General features: G+C 40.1%; 1 protein-coding gene across 1 annotated transcript; it reads left to right on the top strand.

The window, feature by feature from the left end:
- Positions 1–9,619: 9,619 nt before the first annotated feature.
- LOC116585992 (cytochrome b-c1 complex subunit 2, mitochondrial) lies at positions 9,620–11,220 on the top strand. The gene has a single exon (XM_032335443.1). The coding sequence runs from the start codon at positions 9,667–9,669 to the stop codon at positions 11,026–11,028; it is 1,362 nt and encodes a 453-aa protein (XP_032191334.1). The 5' UTR covers positions 9,620–9,666; the 3' UTR covers positions 11,029–11,220.
- The last annotated feature ends 8,274 nt before the right edge of the window (positions 11,221–19,494 follow it).

Genomic DNA, 19,494 nt, shown 5'->3' with positions numbered 1-19,494 from the left:
GCTTTACTTAGGCGTCTCATATTGAGTTTATATGTTTATGTTGAAAATAAATCATTTGAATGGGTCAGATAATATGGTAGTTTAAGTATTGGCTTCCTTTCTTGCAGGCTTGATTTGACTGGTTACCAAATTACTAATGACCAGTCAACTAGCTAGGTCATTCAGGGGAGTCACATTAGCACAAAAGAAGAAACCTGTCACTTTTAAATGGACTGGACAGTGGTAAAATATGCTCCTCCTTAAACTCTTATGAAAAAATCAGTTATAAAGAGGTCATTGTGCCAGTCCTGAAGTACTCCTAGTTGCTGATTTGATTCTAGTATCAAAACATGATTTTGAAAAAAAAAAATGCTTTTGATGTTATGTAGGAATCCCATTTAACTTTTTTCTGCCTATTTTGCAGATTGATTGGGTACTTCAGTTTTTAGGACTGGTTGGCTCTTAATCCTTTCAGAACAGTGCATGGAATATAGTAAGCTTCCCCACAACCTAAAATACATTTATTTAATCCAAACCTAAAAAGCCGATAAAGAGCTATTTAGAAGTAATATTTACTTCAGAATCATACTTGTAAACATGAGAATAACCTAACTGTGGATCCCAGTTTAGCTTCTTTTGTAATTGCAGAGTTATATTAATGCTGCTGTTGTATAATTTTTAAATGTTGAAATGTGTATTTTAACTACTAATGCAAAGGTTAAGTGAAAAACACTTTTTAAATGTATGAAGCTTGTTTATTTTCTCTGTAAGAATCATAAATGTTAACAAAGTTAAAGAAAAAAAAGACAATTTCTACCTAAATAACAAAATTTTTTCCTCTCCAAATTTCCTTTTACAATGAAAGTGATACTCACTTTCATTCTCTCCAGGACTTTTCTATGGTTTTCTTAAACTAAATTACCAGACAACAAAATAATAGATGAGTGTGTAACTAAAGGACAGTGGAGGGCCCATGGGTGGCTCAGCCGGTTAGGCATCTGCCTTCAGCTCATGTCCCTCATCAGGCTCCCTGTTGTTCTGGGAACCTGCTTTTCCCTCTGCCTCTGTTTCTCTCTCTCTCTCTGTCTCTCATGAATAAATAAATAAAACCCTTAGACAAAATGAAGAACAGTGTAAGAATTCTGTATATGCATGCTGTGCTGTAGTGTTAAGTGCCCTTCTTCACCCTGTATTATATTGAAAATGATTATATTTTACTACATACTAGTATAAACAGAAGAGACTAGTTTCTGTTGGTTGGGATCCCCCTTGGGGAATCTGGCTAGTCCAGCCCCCCTTTTTTTCTAAATTTTTTATTTTTTTATAAACATATATTTTTATCCCCAGGGGTACAGGTCTGTGAATCACCAGGTTTACACACTTCACAGCACTCACCAAAGCACATACCCTCCCCAATGTCCATAATCCCACCCCCTTCTCCCAACCCCCCTCCCCCCAGCAACCCTTAGTTTATTTTGTGAGATTAAGAGTCACTTATGGTTTGTCTCCCTCCCAATTCCATCTTGTTTCATTGATTCTTCTTCTACCCACTTAAGCCCCTTCTTGAATCCATAAGGCCGATGAGGTTGATATCTTAGTGTGGTTATAACCACTAGCACCACAGTAGTGTGCTCTGAAATATTGGTTGGGAAGCCCTCCTCTGTTGTTTTGTTAGACTTGATAGTACACAGTAGTCCATTTCCTGCCCGCAGCCCCCCACCCCAGCCCGCTATATTCAGTTTATGATTCAGGATGTTTTAGTGTGGAAGGTAATATTAAATCTCTCTTTTTTTCACTTTTAGTGAAAGTGATCTATCTTTTCACAAAAAAATTTTAATATTATTTCTATACAATGAGAAATGTTAAAATGAGCAAGTTTCTTCTTTCCTTCTATTCTCCTTTTCTCTACCACCTGATATAAAATAGTAATATTATATTTCTATAATTATTTCCTTGAAATTGTTAAATATATTAGTACACCTTCAATTTTTTAGTAGTAATTGATTTACTTTGAATCCTGACTATATTGATTATAGTACATTAACTGTTTCCTCTAAGAATTTTATGGTTCCTGATGTTACCTTCAAAATTTTAACCCATTTCCAGTTAATTTTTGTGTATGGCATAAGATAGTAATGATAGTTTTATTCTTTTGCAAGTGACTATCCATTTTCCCTGCATTATATTTACTGAAGAGATGGCATTTTCCCCCTTGTATATTCTTGGCTCCTTTGTTTTAAATTTATTGGTCATACAGTGATAGGTTTATTTCTGGGCTCTCTGTTCTATTTATCTTTGTATGTTTTTATGGTAGTACCATACTGTTTTAATTACTATAGATTTGTAATATAATTTGAAATCAGGGACCATAGTGGCTCTAGATTTGTTCTTTTTTTTTTTTCTCAAGATTTTTCAGGGTCTTTTGTGGTTCAACACACATTTTAAGATTGTTTGTTCTATTTCTGTGAAAATTGTCATTGGAATTTTGATAGAGATTGAACTGAGTCTGTAAATTTTCTCTGGGTAGTTTGGCAATTTTAACAATATTAATCCTTCTAATCCATGAGCACAGTTTATCTTTCCATTTGTTTGTGTCATCTTCTGTCTGTTTCATCAGTATCTTGGAGTTTTCAGAGTACAGGTCTTTCACCTTCTCGGACAAGTTTATTCCTTGACATTTCATTCTTTTTGATGCATTTGTAAATGAGATTGTTTTCTTAATTTGTCTCTCTAATAGTTCAGTATTAGTATATAGTAATGCAATTGGTTTTTGTGTATAGATTTTGTAACCTTACACCTTTACTGATTTTATTTATCAGAACAGATTTTTGGTAGAGTCTATAGGGTTTTCTATAAATGAAATCATGTCTTCTGCAAATAGTGACAATTTGATTTCTTCCCTTCCTATTTGGATGCCTTTTATTTATTTTTCTTGCATAATTTCCCTGGCTAGGATTTCCAATACTGCTGAACAGAAGTGGCAAGAGTGAGCATCTCTTTCTGGTTCTGGATCTTAGAGAAAAAGCTTTTAGCATTTCGTCATTGAGTATGTCTACTGTGGGCTTGTCATACATAGCCTTTATTGTGCTGAGATGCCTTCTCTCTGTACCTGCCCTGTTGAGGGTTTTTATCTTAAATGGGTGTTGGACTTTGTGACATACTTTTTCTGCATCTGTGGAGACCATCTTCACTATTTCTCTTATTTTGTTAATGTCCTATATCAGGTTGACTGACTTGCAACTGTTGAGCTGTCCTTCCATGCCTGGGATAAATACCCCCTTGATCATGGTATATGATCCTTTAAATATATTGTTGGTTTCCCAGTGTTTTATTGAGGACTTTTGAATCTATGTTCATCAGGAATATTGGCCTATAGGTTTTTGTTTGTATGTTCATTTGGTTTTTGTTCATTTGTTTTTTAGTGTCCTTGTCCAGTTTTGGTAATAGTATTGGTAGCCTTGTAGAATGAGTTTGGCAGCATTCCTTCCTCTTCAAGGAAGAGGAAGTTCTTCAATTTTTGTTTGTTTCTTTGTTTTCTTTTTTGGTTTTGTTTGTTTGTTTGTTTGTTTTGAAGAGTTTGGGAAGGATCGATATTGAATCTTCTTTGAATTTTGAATTTTAGTAGAAATCACCAGTGAAGCCATGTGGTCCCAATTGTTGAAGGTTTGCCAAGACTTGTCATTGTTCCAATGGAAGGAATCTCAATTAGCACCCCGTTTCAGGCTGATTGGAAGCCATACCCTTAGCGGCTTTTAAAGTATGAAAATCTTTGCAATCCCCATGGGAACACAGTGGTAAATCCTGCTGACCTCCTGTCCAGGAGACGAGGAGGTATCTGACATTCACAAAACTTGGGTCTCCCGATGAGCTGATGAGTGTGTAAACTCTTTTCTGAGAGGTACTGCCATGCTGTAGCCAGTCCTTCGGAAAGTGCAAGGATGACTTTCCGTGGCTTATGTTCCCTGAGAGCATCTCTGTAGCCTCTTCATATGTGCCAAACTGAAAGCCTGCCCTTTAGTCTGAACCTCTAAGACAAGTACAGATTTTTTTCATGGGAAGGCTCAGGATACATTTCGGTCTACTGTCTTTGCAGTGCCTGATGGTGATAGCCTGCCCAGAACTGTCTGCTCAGTTGTTTTAGGCCTGTGAGGCCCAGAGAGGCAAGCACCCCTGGCCACCAGAGCCAGGGTGTCCTTTTTGCACCATGTGGGTCTGCCAGCTTTTGCAAGGCAGGTTGAGTGCAAGACCCAGAAAAGTCCACTCATTTTAGCTTTAGTGAGGCTGGAGGAGAGCACAGGGTTAAGACACATCCACTGGTTTTGGTGAGGGAGTGGTAGAGCTCTGGGGTGGGGCATGCCTGCCAGCTTTAGTGGGGCAACAGCTGTGTCTGTGCGAATCTTCTGGCACTAGCCAGGTGGAAGGGAGTGCAGAAGTGGTGCTTGCCAGTGCCTGTGTTCTGGACAGAATCCCAAGAGGCCCTATCTCTCAGTCAGATAGTTTAAAGATTAACAAATGAATAGTCTAAGGCACTTTTCAAAGAGCTGGTTTTGCAGTGGGGTCTGGGATGCTGGAGCCCTTGGAAATCAGAATCTCAGCTCCTTGTAGCCCTTTCTGTCTTTGAGATGTAAGACAGTTGGTTTCAAAAGTCAGGTGTTTTGTGGTTTGCATCTCTCTGGTTCAGGTTGCAAGGGTTGGCATGCCTTATGTGGGGCACAAACCCCTTACTCCTCAGGGAGAAGCTCTGTCCATATTCCCGAGAGCTCTACAGCCCTGGGAGTGGCATTTTTGGTGAGACTGCATCTCTTCCTCTCCTCCCTATCTTAATGTCGCCCTTTTATCCCTTGTTGTGGAAGAGCTTTTTTGCTAGTTTTCAGGTTTTTTTCAGAAGGAGTTATTTGACAGGTAACAGTACAGTTGGTGTGTCCAAGCGAGAAGATGAAGTAAAGGTCTTTCCTTGCTTCCATCTAGGACTGCTTCTTCTGTCTGTAGTCCTTTTGTTGTTTAATTATGTTTGTTTTTGGTTGCTTTTGAAATTATGTTTGCACAATGACTGTTTCTTGTATGTGTTGCCCAATACTATTTTCAATTCCCCGAGATATGTGTCTTTTTATGTCTAACTTCTGTCAGTCTTGGATCATCTCTCTGCTCCAAGCCCACTTTATCTTGATTTATAAGATCTTACCCAGTCTTGCTTTCCTTGATCTCCATTGACATAGTTTCCTCCTCCCTTCCCCTGATTTTCTCAGTTCCAGGATGCTGCTCCTTGATGTTCTTGGCACCTTCCAGGCATGCTCTTGAGAGACTTGGCTGTTCTCTTTCGCTGGAATGTTTTCCTCTCACATGTCAACACCCCTTGCTGTCTCACTTGCTTCTGGTCTTTTTCTCAAAAGTCATGGTGAAGCTTTCTACCCACTCTACAACTTTAGTCTTCTTCCAAAATTTCATAATCTCCTTCCTGTTTTTTTTTTTCCTTAGTTATTAACACTGCCTCTGCACTATTTGACTTCTTTACCTTGATTATGTCTTTCCCACTTGGAAGGAACCCTTCAAGAAACTTTGTCTTTTTACTACTTTATCTCCTGCACCAGATACAGCCTAAGAGTTCCTTAAATAGTGTTAAGTGAACAAAAAAGACAGAAGAATTCCAGGTCTTCTCAAATTTATTTTCCAAATATTTTATTTAAATGGTACTTTTTCGCCATCAGATTTTTCACTTGAATGTGTTCTTTTCCATAACCCAGTGTTTTGTTTCTTATATCTTTCTATACCACTCAATTTTATAGATGTTATATTTTCCTTATTCTTTCTGAAGCTCGGAAGCCATTTTGACGCTTTTGTTCTGTTCATAGCTTTCCACTAGTCTTCAACGTCCTTTTTTTTTTTTTTTCCTCAGAACAATACAGGGGGCCCTAAAATAGCTGATTGGAAGTTATTGTGCATGTGGTTGCTTATGGATTACAAGGCTTCATTGTAGAATATTAGGGCTAGAACTTTTTTTTATTGTCAGATACCCTACTGTTAGTGTCTTTGAGTTTTTCTCTGGGGCTGGTAAGGTACCTAGTACCTAAGAGGCTGCCATTGCTCTTAGGTTAGATAGAGGGAGGATAGAACATCTCACCCCTTGAGAGGAATAATCAATCTCTCTTTCTTCCTTCATTCATTCCTTCCTTCCCTCCCCTTCCCTTCCCCTTCTTTTCCCTTCCATTCTTCCTTCCATCTATCCTTCCTTCCTTTCTCTCTCTCTTTCTCTGTCTTTCTCAGTTATTCTGTCTTGGAGGAATTTTCTCCTTCAGTATGGTTCCAGCTCCTCAGTGGGTGCCATATGTTTCCCACTACCTTTTTCCCTGGCTAAATCTCTCCAGAGAGGAAAATTCTGACTTTATCCTGACAGGGATAAAATTGTTTCCTTACTTCTGGGATAGGGGAAGAGATCTCTAACCCAGCTTCGGAGAACTACAATCCCTAATACTCCCTGGTGTTTCTGTGATTCTTTGACATAGTTTTCCCTGTAATTCTTCTGTAGAGACTTTAGAATCTGTCTTTCCCAAGTCTGTGTCATGTACTACCAATATATCTGTCTTCTGGATTTCACATTTCAGTTTGTGATTATCTTTCTCATTCCTAGTCCTTTTTGTTTATCCCTTTTTTTCACCCTTAAATCTCTAGTGTAATTTCAGGACCAAATAGAGAAAAACACATGGTTCATTTCATTCATTTAAAATGGGAACAATGGGGCATCTGGGTGGCTCAGTCATTAAGCATCTGCCTTCGGCTTAGGTCATGATCCTGGGGTCCTGGGTTTGGGCCCTGCATTGGGCTCCCTGTTCAGCAGGAAGCTTGCTTCTCCCATTCCCACTCCCCTGGCTTCTGTTCCCTCTTTCCTGTAGTCTCTCTCTCTCAAATAAGTAAACGAAATCTTAAAAAAAAAATAAAAAAATAAAATGGTAAGACTATTTAAAGGATTCTTATTTGGTAGCCTGTGTTCTGAAGATGAGCTCTGTTGGTCAGAATGTGGACAGACCTCTGACAAGTCATGTGAAATAGGCCAGCAAGGACCAGCTAGAGCATGTAAGGACAAACCAGTAGATTTCCCTTTTTTCTCTGAAGAGTGAGCTCCTTAGCATATGTTTTTTCATGCATGAAGAAGGGGCAGAAATTTGAAAGGGTCCTAAGTTTCTCCCTCTAGCAATCTCCTACCCTCATAAACACACAGAAATATTTATTCCGTCACACCCACTGCTGGACTTAACCCAGTGTCCTCTCATATTTACCCGTTTACACTCATCCCTGAATTTCTCATTCTCCCCTTCTGTATCCTTGCACTCTCAGGCACACTCATAAACTCAGATTCCCATGTGTTGAACATTTACATCTCCTTTTGCAGCATATGCATTCCTCAAGTTTGCTCTCTCTAATGTCCTTCCTTAGCCACTCTAATGTTGAACTCACACAAATAATCTCACACTTGTAGGACTTTGTAATTTTACATTAACAATTCACGAAGCCAATACAGTTATTTAACATTTTATAAAACTCCCATTTCCAGTCCCCTAGACCCCCCATGTAATTCCACAGTCAAGGAGCTCACATGAAGTACTGCATCCATCGTTCACATGGTCAGTGTGTTTGGTTTCCCAATCTCAGCAGTTATCACAAAATCACCCAGCTCCATACTTCACTCACAAACCAAATAGATACTCTGCAACTACTTAAACTTTAGTACTATGTGACACACAGATCACTTGTAATACACGGAAGACATACTGCTGTATGTCTCTAGAAGGATGCTGCAGTGTCACCTACGACACTCATGCTACCTTCACATGCAATGGCCATGTCACCTCTACACTCTCTACATAAAATTGTTGAGGAAACATGACAGACACATACACACATCAGACTGTGTTCACAAACATGGCACACATACTAAGTCCCTAGAAAATACAGCACCCCCACTGAATTGTCTCATTCCTAAACCAACATGACCTATCAGACACTCTCCAGCGACCTAAGAGACAAAGTAGGTGCACTTTGTGAAGTAAACATTGAGTTATAAGCTTTCCTGAAGTTTTTAAACCCAGGAGGAGATGTAATATGTTTGAGTTATTTTCTAAGGAACAAAAATTGACCTATTTCCTGAAAGTTGAGTTTGGAAATGTAGTTTAGGAGGAAGAAAAACTAACCTGTGATTTTTATGATATGTTTAAATTCATGGCAGAGATCGAGATGATCCTAGAAATACACATATTTTACCAGGGAAATAACCAACAGCAGAAAATTTCGCTGTTCACTGGTAAGGTTTAGAGGTAGGCTTATGTGTATGGTGGGTATAGATGCAAAAATTAATCAGAATAGTGTGTGGGAATGTGAGGAGTGTGACACCACCAATTGGGCCAAGTGACAGCTGAGCCATTTGGCAGTCAGTAGCTCCTTGGAGGGGAGCTGTGCCCAATGTTGGGAGGTGTGGCCTGGAGTCAGCTTTGGGGATCCTACTGGAGTCTCCTGGTCCCGCAGAGCTGTGCAGCAGAGCCCTCAGGTAAGCTCCACACCCAGTGCAGAACCCGACATGGGGCTTGATCTCACGACCCTGAGATCATGACCTGAGTCAAAATAAAGAGATGGATGCTCAACTGACTGAACCACCCAGGAGCACCACCCCCCCACTTTTTTCCTATGTGATAATTATTTTCATCTTTTTCCCTCTGGGACTGTTTGGAGTTTAGCAAGGTACAGAGTCAATTCAAGAATGGAATGGAGGGGATACCTGCATGGCTCAGAGGGTTAAGCCTCTGCTTTCAGCGCAGGTCATGATCTCAGGGTCCTGGGATCGAGCCCCACTTCGGGCTCTCTGCTCAGTGAGAGTCTGCTTCCTCTTCTCTCTCTCTCTGCCTGCCTCTCTGCCTACTTGTGATCTCTGTCTATCAAATAAATAAATAAAATCTTAAAAAAAAATAAAACAATGGAATGGAGTATCAGATGTCAGAAAGCAGGCAGATATTTTGCTAGGGTATTTGGACTTGTTGATCTTTCCTTCCATCAGGGTCTTTGAAGGGTCTGAGGTTTTACTTTACTTGCCAGCTAACAAATAGCCTGCTTCAGTTTCATAGATGATAGCAGAAAACACAAGACCCTCTACGTCAGGGAAAGTTAAGCAGTGAGGAGAGGAGAGAATGGAGGGGAAAGATTCCATGCAGACAGACATTCTGTGCAAAAGCCTGGATGCACCAGGAAATCTTGGAATGTTGAGCTTCTACAGTCATGAATTTTGACAACCTTGCTAGAAACTGTTCCCTGTTGGAAGCAAGGCTGGAAAAGGTAGCTCTTGGCAAAAAAGTAGTGCTGAACACTTGATGATATAATGCAGTTTGATCCATGTCCTGCCTTGGTATGGAATTTTGGCTGACAAGCATGGGAATTTTCCTTGCCTTATCTAAGAGTATGTGTTATGGTCCTGTAATGGCAGATCAGGCATTAGTTTATTTTCAAGTGGACTGGAGACTGGGATGCCTGCGTGGCTTAGTTGGTTAAGCACCTACTCTTGATCTCAGGTCAGGTGTTGATCTTAGGGTCACGAGTTCAAGCCCTGCGTCGGGCTTCACAGTGAGGAATGATCCTATTAAAAAAAATAAAATGGATCTTGCTTTCCTTCCAGCCGGCCGTGACCGTGGATTAGAGCGAGCTGGAGCCATGAAGCTGCTAAGCAGAGCCGGGTCTCTCTCGAGGTTTTACTCCCTGAAAGTTGCTCCCAAAGTGAAAGCCACGGCCGCCCCTGCAGGAGTGCCTTCACAGCCTCAGGACCTTGAGTTTACCAAATTACCAAACGGCTTAGTGATTGCTTCTCTGGAAAACTATGCTCCTGCATCAAGAATCGGTTTATTCATTAAAGCCGGCAGCAGACATGAGGACTCCAACAACTTAGGAACCTCTCATCTGCTTCGTCTTGCATCCAGTTTGACTACTAAAGGAGCTTCATCTTTCAAGATAACCCGTGGAATCGAAGCAGTTGGTGGTAAATTAAGTGTGACTTCAACCAGGGAAAGCATGGCCTACACTGTGGAATGCCTGCGGGACCATGTTGATGTTCTAATGGAATTCCTGCTCAATGTCACCACATCACCAGAATTTCGTCGTTGGGAAGTGGCTGCCCTTCAGTCTCAGCTAAGGATTGACAAAGCTGTAGCTTTTCAGAATCCACAGGCTCATGTCCTTGAAAATCTGCATGCTGCAGCTTACCGAAATGCCTTGGCCAATTCCCTGTATTGTCCTGATTATAGGATTGGAAAAGTGACACCAGATGAGTTGCATTACTTTGTTCAGAACCATTTCACAAGTGCGAGAATGGCTTTGGTTGGACTTGGTGTGAGTCACCCTGTTCTAAAGCAAGTTGCAGAACAGTTTCTCAACATGAGGGGTGGGCTTGGTTTACCTGGTGCAAAGGCCAAGTACCGTGGAGGTGAAATCCGAGAGCAGAATGGAGACAGCCTTGTTCATGCTGCTCTTGTAGCTGAAAGTGCTGCCACAGGAAGTGCGGAAGCAAATGCATTTAGTGTTCTCCAGTATGTTCTTGGTGCTGGACCACATGTCAAGAGGGGCAGCAATCCCACCAGCTCTCTGTACCAGGCTGTTGCCAAGGGAGTTCACCAGCCATTTGATGTTTCCGCTTTTAACGCCAGTTACTCGGATTCTGGACTCTTTGGGATTTACACCGTCTCGCAGGCTGCCGCAGCTGGAGATGTTATCAAGGCTGCCTATAGCCAAGTAAAAACGATTGCTCAAGGAAACCTTTCCAATGCAGACGTCCAAGCTGCCAAGAACAAGCTGAAAGCTGGCTACCTAATGTCAGTGGAGTCTTCTGAGGGGTTCCTGGATGAAGTCGGGTCCCAGGCACTGGGTGCGGGATCGTACACGCCGCCAGCCACAGTCCTTCAGCAGATAGACTCCGTAGCTGACGCCGATGTCGTAAACGCTGCAAAGAAGTTTGTTTCTGGCCGGAAGTCAATGGCGGCAAGTGGAAATCTGGGCCATACACCTTTTGTTGATGAGTTGTAATACTGAAACACATCTTGCAGGGAAGAGCTGAACATGTTCTCAACCCAGAGCAGCAAACACATGAAAGTCAAAGATCTCTAATATAACATTTTATCTTTTTGTTTTTCAATGAGGTGAAATGTCTTAACATATAAATACAGGTAATTATCCCCAGCTGACTTAAAGTAAATAAAACATTCTGTTTAAAAAAAATAAATAAATAAATAAATAAAATGTACTTCAGATCTTCAGTCGCTATCCTATTACACAGAAACACACTTGAAAGCAAAATATAGTAATGGTAACCCCCTTAAGTCAACTTCTTTTTTTTCTTCTTTTCCAGAAATCTCTGCATTGATAGTAGATAAAACTTGGACTGTTAATAACAAGATCATAATAATTCTACATTTTGGTGTTTTTTAGCATCCTATACTCAACCCACAGCTATGTGTGCCTTAATTTTCCTGGGAGACATAATCCATATCCCTGGCCCAATGTACACCCTCCTATTCGTTCATGACTCTTGACTTCTTGGAATGAGATTCTTCGCTGCTTTCTCAACTCATCTACGTGGTTACACCACAGCCACTCAGCATTCTAAAAATCCCAAACTGCATTAATTTATGTACCATGGGACATTTTTCTCCGTATTTCTTACTTATCTGTTACCGTTCTCAGCCTGTTACCTGGAGTCCTCTCATCCCTCTATATCTCAACAAATACATTCTTTTTTATTTTTTTATTTTTTAAAATTTAAATTCAATTAACATATAAGGTATTATTTGTTTATGGGTAGAGGTCTGTGATTCATCAGTTTTATATAATACTGGGTATTATATAAAGTGCTTATTACAACACATACCCTCCCCAATGTCCATCAATCACCCGGTTGTCCCATCCCTTCATCTCCCTCCCCTCTAGCAACCTCAGTTCGTTTCCTACAATTGTCTCTTGTGGTTTGTCTCCCTCTCTGGTTTCATCTTGTTTCATTTTTCCTCTCTTCTAAGATCTTCTGTCCTGTTTCTTAAATTCCACTTATCAGTGAGATCACATGATAATTGTCTTTTTCCTGATTGACTTATTTTGCTTAGCATAGTGTGATCTTGTCAATGACCTTCCCTATGGCCCAATACAAAACAGCCTCTCTCTCACTCTCTCCATGCTTTTTTTCCCCAGCACTTACCACTGCTTGAAATTCTACTCCTAGGAGAGAATTCTACTTTGTTGTCAGACTCTACTACAAGTAAGGTGGATAACCGCTGTGCGTTCTTGTTCACAGCTATTTCCACAGGACCTGGACAAGCCACTGGTGCATGGTAATGACTCACTAAATGTGCTGAGTACATTAGCTAATCCATATTGTAAAGACTCCATATTCTTTTTTTTTTTTTAAGATTTTATTTATTTATTTGACAGAGAGAGATCACAAGTAGGCAGAGCAGCAGGCAGAGAGAGAGGGGGAAGCAGGCTACCCACTGAGCAGAGAACCCAATGCAGGGCTTGATCCCAGGACCCTGAGATCAGGACCTAAGCTGAAGGCAGAGGCTTAATCCACTGAGCCACCCAGGTGCCCCAAAGAAATACATTCTTAAGCAAGAGATAGATATAGCAAGATATATATAGATATAGATATATATTACAGATATATATAGAGATATATAGCAAGATATTAATATGATGTTAATATTATAATATTAATATAGCAAGATATATAATATATAGCAAGATATTGTAGATATATATAGATACAGACATGTAGCAAGATGCAATAGAGAACCAAACCATGCGGTGATCTAGATGAAGTAAGTTCCACAGCGAGCCATTAGCACGTTCAGAAAACTCTTTATGTTCTGGTTCTGTTGGTCAGGTCAGGATGCTGTTTGAGAGAGCGGAAGACATGGCAACTGTGAGACACCTGCAATTTCTCTGCCTTTCTGAGAGAAGAAATAATGCAACAAGGCCAGTGCATAGAATAACTGCCGTTGCTGTGTTTTATTGCTCTGTCCCCAGTTCCATATGCATTTTCATGGTCTTTGTTACTTTGTATGCAGTGTCAGACACACACTTGCTTACCATTAAGGCTGGAGAGACACTTGTGAGAAGACTTCCTGAAGCCTCCATGGTCTCCCTTCACTCAGCGAGCACTCCTTCCCCACCAGTGTTCTCCCCACACAGTGCGATGATCTGATAACTTACACAGCTTCTCCACCCTCCCCCACTCCCAGTACCAACACAGTGACCTCTTTGAGGGTAAGGGGTGTCCCCTACTAACAGTGCATATTGACTTCATTTTGAGTGTAGGTCCACTCCTGATAGGATGGGGATGCCAGTGCCTTTGTCATTAGCAGAAATAATGTATTTTTCATATGCGTGTTCCAGTTACAGATATTAGAAAATAACTTTATGCTCATCATTATCTTGAATTTATGATAGTTCCAAGACCCAACTCTGTAGATATCTACTGCATAAAAAATAAGCAACCTATTCTATTACAGACTTTTATATTTTGATAAGCATTTTAAAAAAATAATTGGTTTCTTTTTTTGTCCCATGGATTGTACCTTGTGCATCTAGAAAACTTATTCTGAAATGGGGTCTCTCGTTTTTTTTTTGTACCACCAAGGGTGTCTGCGGCACAAAGCATTGTAAGTATTTCTGTTTTAAACTCAGTTGAAATATGTGGGAATGATCTGAGTAAATCAGAGACAAACTTTTATCACTCACACACTCTCTCTAGGTCATCTCATCAATTCTCCTGGTGTGCTGTCAACCACCAACACATTTTGATGACCCTACTGCAAGGTGAAGCCACTTCTCTTGAGTGAGGGCTTAGGGATTTTGTTGCTTATTTGCCATCTTCACCTGATGTCTCTGAGTCATCTCAAGTTTAGCATAACCAAGATGGAACCCCTGACTTTCGCCTCCCAAATCTGTTGCTGCCCAGTCTGGCCCACTGAGGAGCATTTAGCCTGTGGTTCAAGCTGGAGGTTAGTAATTGGCTTTGGTTCACCTTTCCTGTTACTCAAACATCCTATCCATAAGAAGGTCCTCTCAGTTCTACCTTCAACTTGAATGTGCCCACTTCTCTCCATCTCTGCTGTTCCCACCCTAATCCAAGTCACAGTGCTGGATATCTTGCTTATCTTTGCGCCAATTGTTCTTCTGTTCTTTCTCCAACCTGCTCTCTGCCCTGGGAGGCTGCCCTTTATAGACTACATCAGTGGCTTCCTTGCCTTGGGGGTCCCTGGGTTAACTAGTAAAGTGTCTTGGCAGGAGATCTGAGGAAGAGGTTATTTCTTGCTTGGTTTCCTCCCTGTGCACTCACCTCTGGCTGGCTCTCGTCTTTAATTGGTCAAGGCCTCTCAAGACAGTCTCCTTCCTTCTGGGTTCTGGTAACATGTGCCTTCTCTCATCTTTTTGGCTTGGAGTGTATAGAGTATCTCTCTTATTAGGCCCATGCTGCTGAAATTCCCTGCTCACAATTTTGTCAGCAGTTGTTTCATTAATTCCTCCCTTATTAGCTAGCCTAGCTTGGTTGTGTCTCTTGTTTCTGCTGGGACCTTGACTCTCCATATTGTTTCCTATTTCAAGGCACTTCTATGTCCTGTTCTTCTACCTGGAATATGCTTTCCCAGATTCTTTGCATGGCTGGCACCTATCGTTCTTTATGTTTGTTCTTTCTTTCTTTCGTTTCATTTTTTTTTAAAAGATTTTATTTATTTGAGAGAGAGAGCGCAAAGAGGTAAGGAGGAACGGGGTCAGATGAAGTGGGAGCAACAGATTCCCTGCTAAGCAGGGTGCCTGGCACATGGCTCCATCCCAGGACCCCAAGATCAGGATCTGAGCCAAAGGCAGATGCTAAACCCACTGAGTCACCCAGGTGCCCCTGTTAGCTCTTTAAATATCCATGAAAGTTTCTTCTGAGGTGTTCCCTTTAGCCAGTCTAGATACAGTGGGCCCCCTACTGATGTGTGACAGCAGTACATTGTTTTCTTTAGAGGTTTTTTCCCCCCAATTTATTTTTTTTTAATTTATTTATTTTCAGCATAACAGTATTCATTGTTTTTACACCACACCCAGTGTTCCATGCAATCCATGCCCTCTCCAATACCCACTACCTGGTTTCCCCAACCTCCCACCCCCGCTGCTTCAAACCCCTCAGATTGTTTTACAGAGTCCATAGTCTCTCATGGTTCACCTCTCCTTCCAATTTCCCCCAACTCCCTTCTCCTCTCTAACTCCCCTTGTCCTCCATGCTATTTGTTATGCTCCACAAATAAGTGAAACCATATGATAATTGACTCTCTCTGCTTGATTTATTTCACTCAGCATAATCTTTTCCAGTCCCATCCACGTTGCTACAAAAGTAGCTTTTAGATTTGCAGTTGTATCTTGGACTTATTTAGGTCTTGATCCCAGGGAACTGTTAATTTCCTTTTTTTTTTTTTAAGATTTTATTTATTTATCAGATAGAGATCACAAGTAGGTAGAGAGGCATGTGGGGGGGGGAGGGGCAGCAGGCTCCCTGCTGAGCAGAGAGGACCCTGGGATCATGACCTGAGCAGAAGGCAGAGGCTTTAACCCACTGAGCCACCAGAGCAGAGAACTTCTGTCATGTTCTTGGTGTATGCATCCCCACTAAGTAGCATAGGACTTAGCATGTAATAATGATAATGAATGATGACAATGTCTGAAGCAGTTTTAAAATTTACTCCATGCCAAGATTTGTCCTAAAGGCTTTATGCACGTTAACTCCTTTAATCTTTGAAATAACTCTGCGTGTGTGTTTGTGTGTGTGTGTGTTTGTTATTTTTCACTTTTTATTTTTAAGGGCTCTGAGATGCATCTGAAGTTAAGCACTTTATCCAAGGTCACAGACTTCTAAGTTACTTCAGTGGAAGCTTCATATACAAAGATACATTGTGCTTGCCTAGATAACATATTTTATAGGCTGTATTTTTAAGTATTACCTAAGGAAATAATACTTCAATAGTTTCCCTAAATGGGAAGACAAACCTTACAAATCACTTAGGTTATACTTTGTATGTTAACTAATTTTGTATCTATTAGAGGTGACGATTGGCTTATTTAATGCTTGACTCCCATTTTATGATTGGAATAATTTCACAGTGAACAGTAAACTAGGTTGTGTTGCATTTTTCCAAATAACCTTCACTCTAAATTACATCATGACCCCCAACACGAGCTTATAATCTAAAATCTGTCCTAGCTTCCCTTTTTAAAAAAGGTGTGGATTAAAGGGCTGATGAACTTTATTCATATTGGTCTATAGAAACTGTCAGGCAAAAAGTTAAGTCTTCGTTGAAAGTATCTGCCATTCATTAGTTTCCATCAACTTGCAGAGAATAACTCCATTTCTACATGCACAGACCAACGATCTCTGTGTTATGATTAAAAGAGTAGAGCTGCTCTGTTTCATGATCTCTAACACACGACATCCTAGAAATAAAAAGTGTATATGTCTGCAGTTATAAATTTACCTGTTCAAGTTTTATCTGTTTCATGAATAAATAGAATGGCACTTACCAACTGTGTTCTGCAGCACGCTAATATCACAGAATGGATACTCACTGTAGTGGTTTCCTGATCAAGTAAGACATGAAATTCTACACAGTGTATTGCCTTTGAAATTTACTAAATGTTTGAGCATGTCAAATCTTCTGAGAAGTTCTGAAGTAAAAACAAAAACAAAAACAAAAACAAAACTTAATTTAGTGCTTGCAAACTTAGTTGAGCAAGGTCCATTTATCTCTAGAACATTTGCTAATATATCACAGAAAAATTATATAGAACATACCTGGGGAAATACTCCTAGTCTTTTTTAAAATCTGTGTATATTGGCACAAAATCTAGTCTTATAAGAATGGGAACAGAAGTCGACCTTTAAATAACCTATAGAAGGCCCTGAAGAATTTCCTTTACTATTGTGGGAGGAGAAATAAATTATTTACCTTTAACTTTGGTCATTCTTCCTATTTGTACCTCCCTGTGGTAGCTGTGAACTCTGGTACTCATAAAACATGGCAGTTAACCATAATAAATGTCATACAATTAATAGCAATATTCTCTCCTATAAAATGTGGAAACAAATTGATTACAGGTGGTAAAGATGAAATGGTTTTGTGGAGTTTTCAAAAAATGTATCCTAAGCTATGAATTTCTGTTTTAAATTGTTGACAGAAGTAATCTTCATTGACAAAGTAGTTTGGATTTCTACATTTATCATTTGGGATACATTTGAGAGAAAGGGAAACCGAGAAGAAAGAGCTGTCCCTCTGAGTCCCGGACCGTTTTTAGACAGCACGTATCCTGCCAATTATTGAATTAAGAGTTAAAAGATTGTTTTAAGTGTAGAACTTAAGCACAGGATGGGAAGAGCGACTATTTCTATCCATGTAACTGGATGGTGGTCACTCTTAACAATCCCCCTTCTGGTCAGTTACATTTGTGCATATGCGTGACTCTGCTTCTTCTCTGTTCTTTGCTCTCCTAAACCCTTTCTCCATCACATACCTTGTCTATATGACTCAAACTATATATTCATATTGGCTCTCCATTTCTTTCTCCCTTTCCCCAAAGAAATACCTCTCCAAACCATGGTACAAATGAGTCATAAAAAGGACAGTCTTTTTTTAATAGATAGTCCTTCGAATGTTCCTTATTTCTTTCTATACTGTTTAGTTCTCAGTAGCTGTTCCCTGTGCCTGATGAATCTTATTTCCAAAAAAATGAATTGAGAGATGATAATGCTTCTGTACATGTTTTCTACCATCCTCTGTATGACTTTTGCCACCTATGCCTGTGTGTATTAAGCTGGTGATCTGGATTTGGGTGGTTAACTGAATATTGTAGCTTCCTTATTTGAATCCATGTAGACTAGGACATTCAGTTGTTGGAAGAACAGTGGATGCCTTCTCTTGTGAGTCACATGACTTTTCTGTTTAACTTTATTTTGCCAACAATGAAGCAGTTTTCATTGTTGGGTAAGAGAACACGTACCCTGCTAGATCACAAAATCATCAATCATTGGCACAATTTTATTGGAGGGGTGAAATCCTCATAAAGTGAATCGTGTGGAAGGGAAGTATGTATCCTTCCATATGTGAGGGACTTTTGGCATGAAATCCATTTGTTATCCTAATGGGATGAAATGTAGCTTAGAATTCAACATACATTTAAATCATTAATGAATTTCTTCAACAATGTGTTCAAATGAATCTTATTTTAAGTCTTGGATAAATTATAACGTTACAATGTGGGCTTAATTCCCCAAGAAATGAAGTCCATTTTTAAGTTCAGGGTTTTTTGTTTGTTGGTTGGTCGGTTTTGGGTTTTTTCTTTTTTTTTTTTTTAAGATTTTATTTACTTGACACACACACACAGAGAGAAAGCATCAGCAGGGGGAGCAACAGCAGAAGGAGAGGGAAAAGCTGGCTCCCCACTGAGCAGGGAGCCTGATGCCAGGCTCCATCCCAGGACCCTGGGGTCATGACCTGAGCAGAAGGCAGACACTTCACCGACTGAGCCACCCAGGTGCCCCTTAATTTCATTTTTAAAATAAATGTTATGAACATGATATTCAAACTGGTCCAGGGTTATCTTGTGTTGGGACAATAGCTTTTTGGTGAAAGGTGGTACTGCCTTGCTGAATTCTGAAAGTAGGGGTGAATCGAAAATAATACCCGATTCAGTCATTAGCACTTCCTCCTTCTTCACCTCTTCTGTTAATCCCTCATTCACCAGGGTGGCACAGTCAGTCCCATTTTCCCAAAGGAATCATCCCATGCAGGTGTCACTATTAGCAACAATATGTCTTCTACTTAAAATGGCACAAAGGAGAAGGACAAGGGAAAATGTATCACACACCCCACAGTAATTATTGAGAACACATGGCTCTTCCCCATTTCACCTCTGACACTTCTACCTCTTTCCTTCTCCTGTGCAGTACCCACGTTGACTTAGTCCTACCTTGAAGATTTTCTTCCCAGTACTTCCAAATCCTTTTTTTTTTCTTTTTATGACTAATTTCATAGAACATACCTAGGGAAATGTTTGTATAAGCTTTTTCAAGTCTGCATTTATATATTGGCATGAGTCAAGTATTATAAGAGAACAAAGTTCATCTCTATCTCCACTCATGGTTCCATTTTATTTTCCTAGCCCTCAGCCAAACTGAGAGTCTTCCCTTTTATTGAAGCCACACTCCATAGTAAAGAGTTAAAAGTAGAAATGCAAAGTTTATTTCCAAATAAGGTTAATTTAACTTTGAAGTAATACTGTCAACTGGCATAGAATATATACTCCGACCCTCAGAAATTTATTTGTTGGGATTTTCAGTTAGTCCCAAATGCAAGTTCATTGTTATACATGACCGGTAGCATTAGTGCTTAAAAGTTCATAGGACCATAGCTTTGTATTCCTAGATAGGAGTGATTTAGAAAAGAACACTAATGAGTATTAGAAAAT

Source organism: Mustela erminea, chromosome 3, assembly GCF_009829155.1.
Source record: "Mustela erminea isolate mMusErm1 chromosome 3, mMusErm1.Pri, whole genome shotgun sequence".
Classification (NCBI taxonomy): Eukaryota; Metazoa; Chordata; class Mammalia; order Carnivora; family Mustelidae; genus Mustela; species Mustela erminea.
The sequence above is the reverse complement of the archived record's forward strand: the minus strand, read 5'-3'. Positions and strand labels throughout refer to the sequence as shown.

Bases quoted from the DNA above. Each gene is read 5' to 3' on its own strand.
- LOC116585992 (XM_032335443.1), top strand. From the start codon at position 9,667: ATGAAGCTGCTAAGCAGAGCCGGGTCTCTCTCGAGGTTTTACTCCCTG.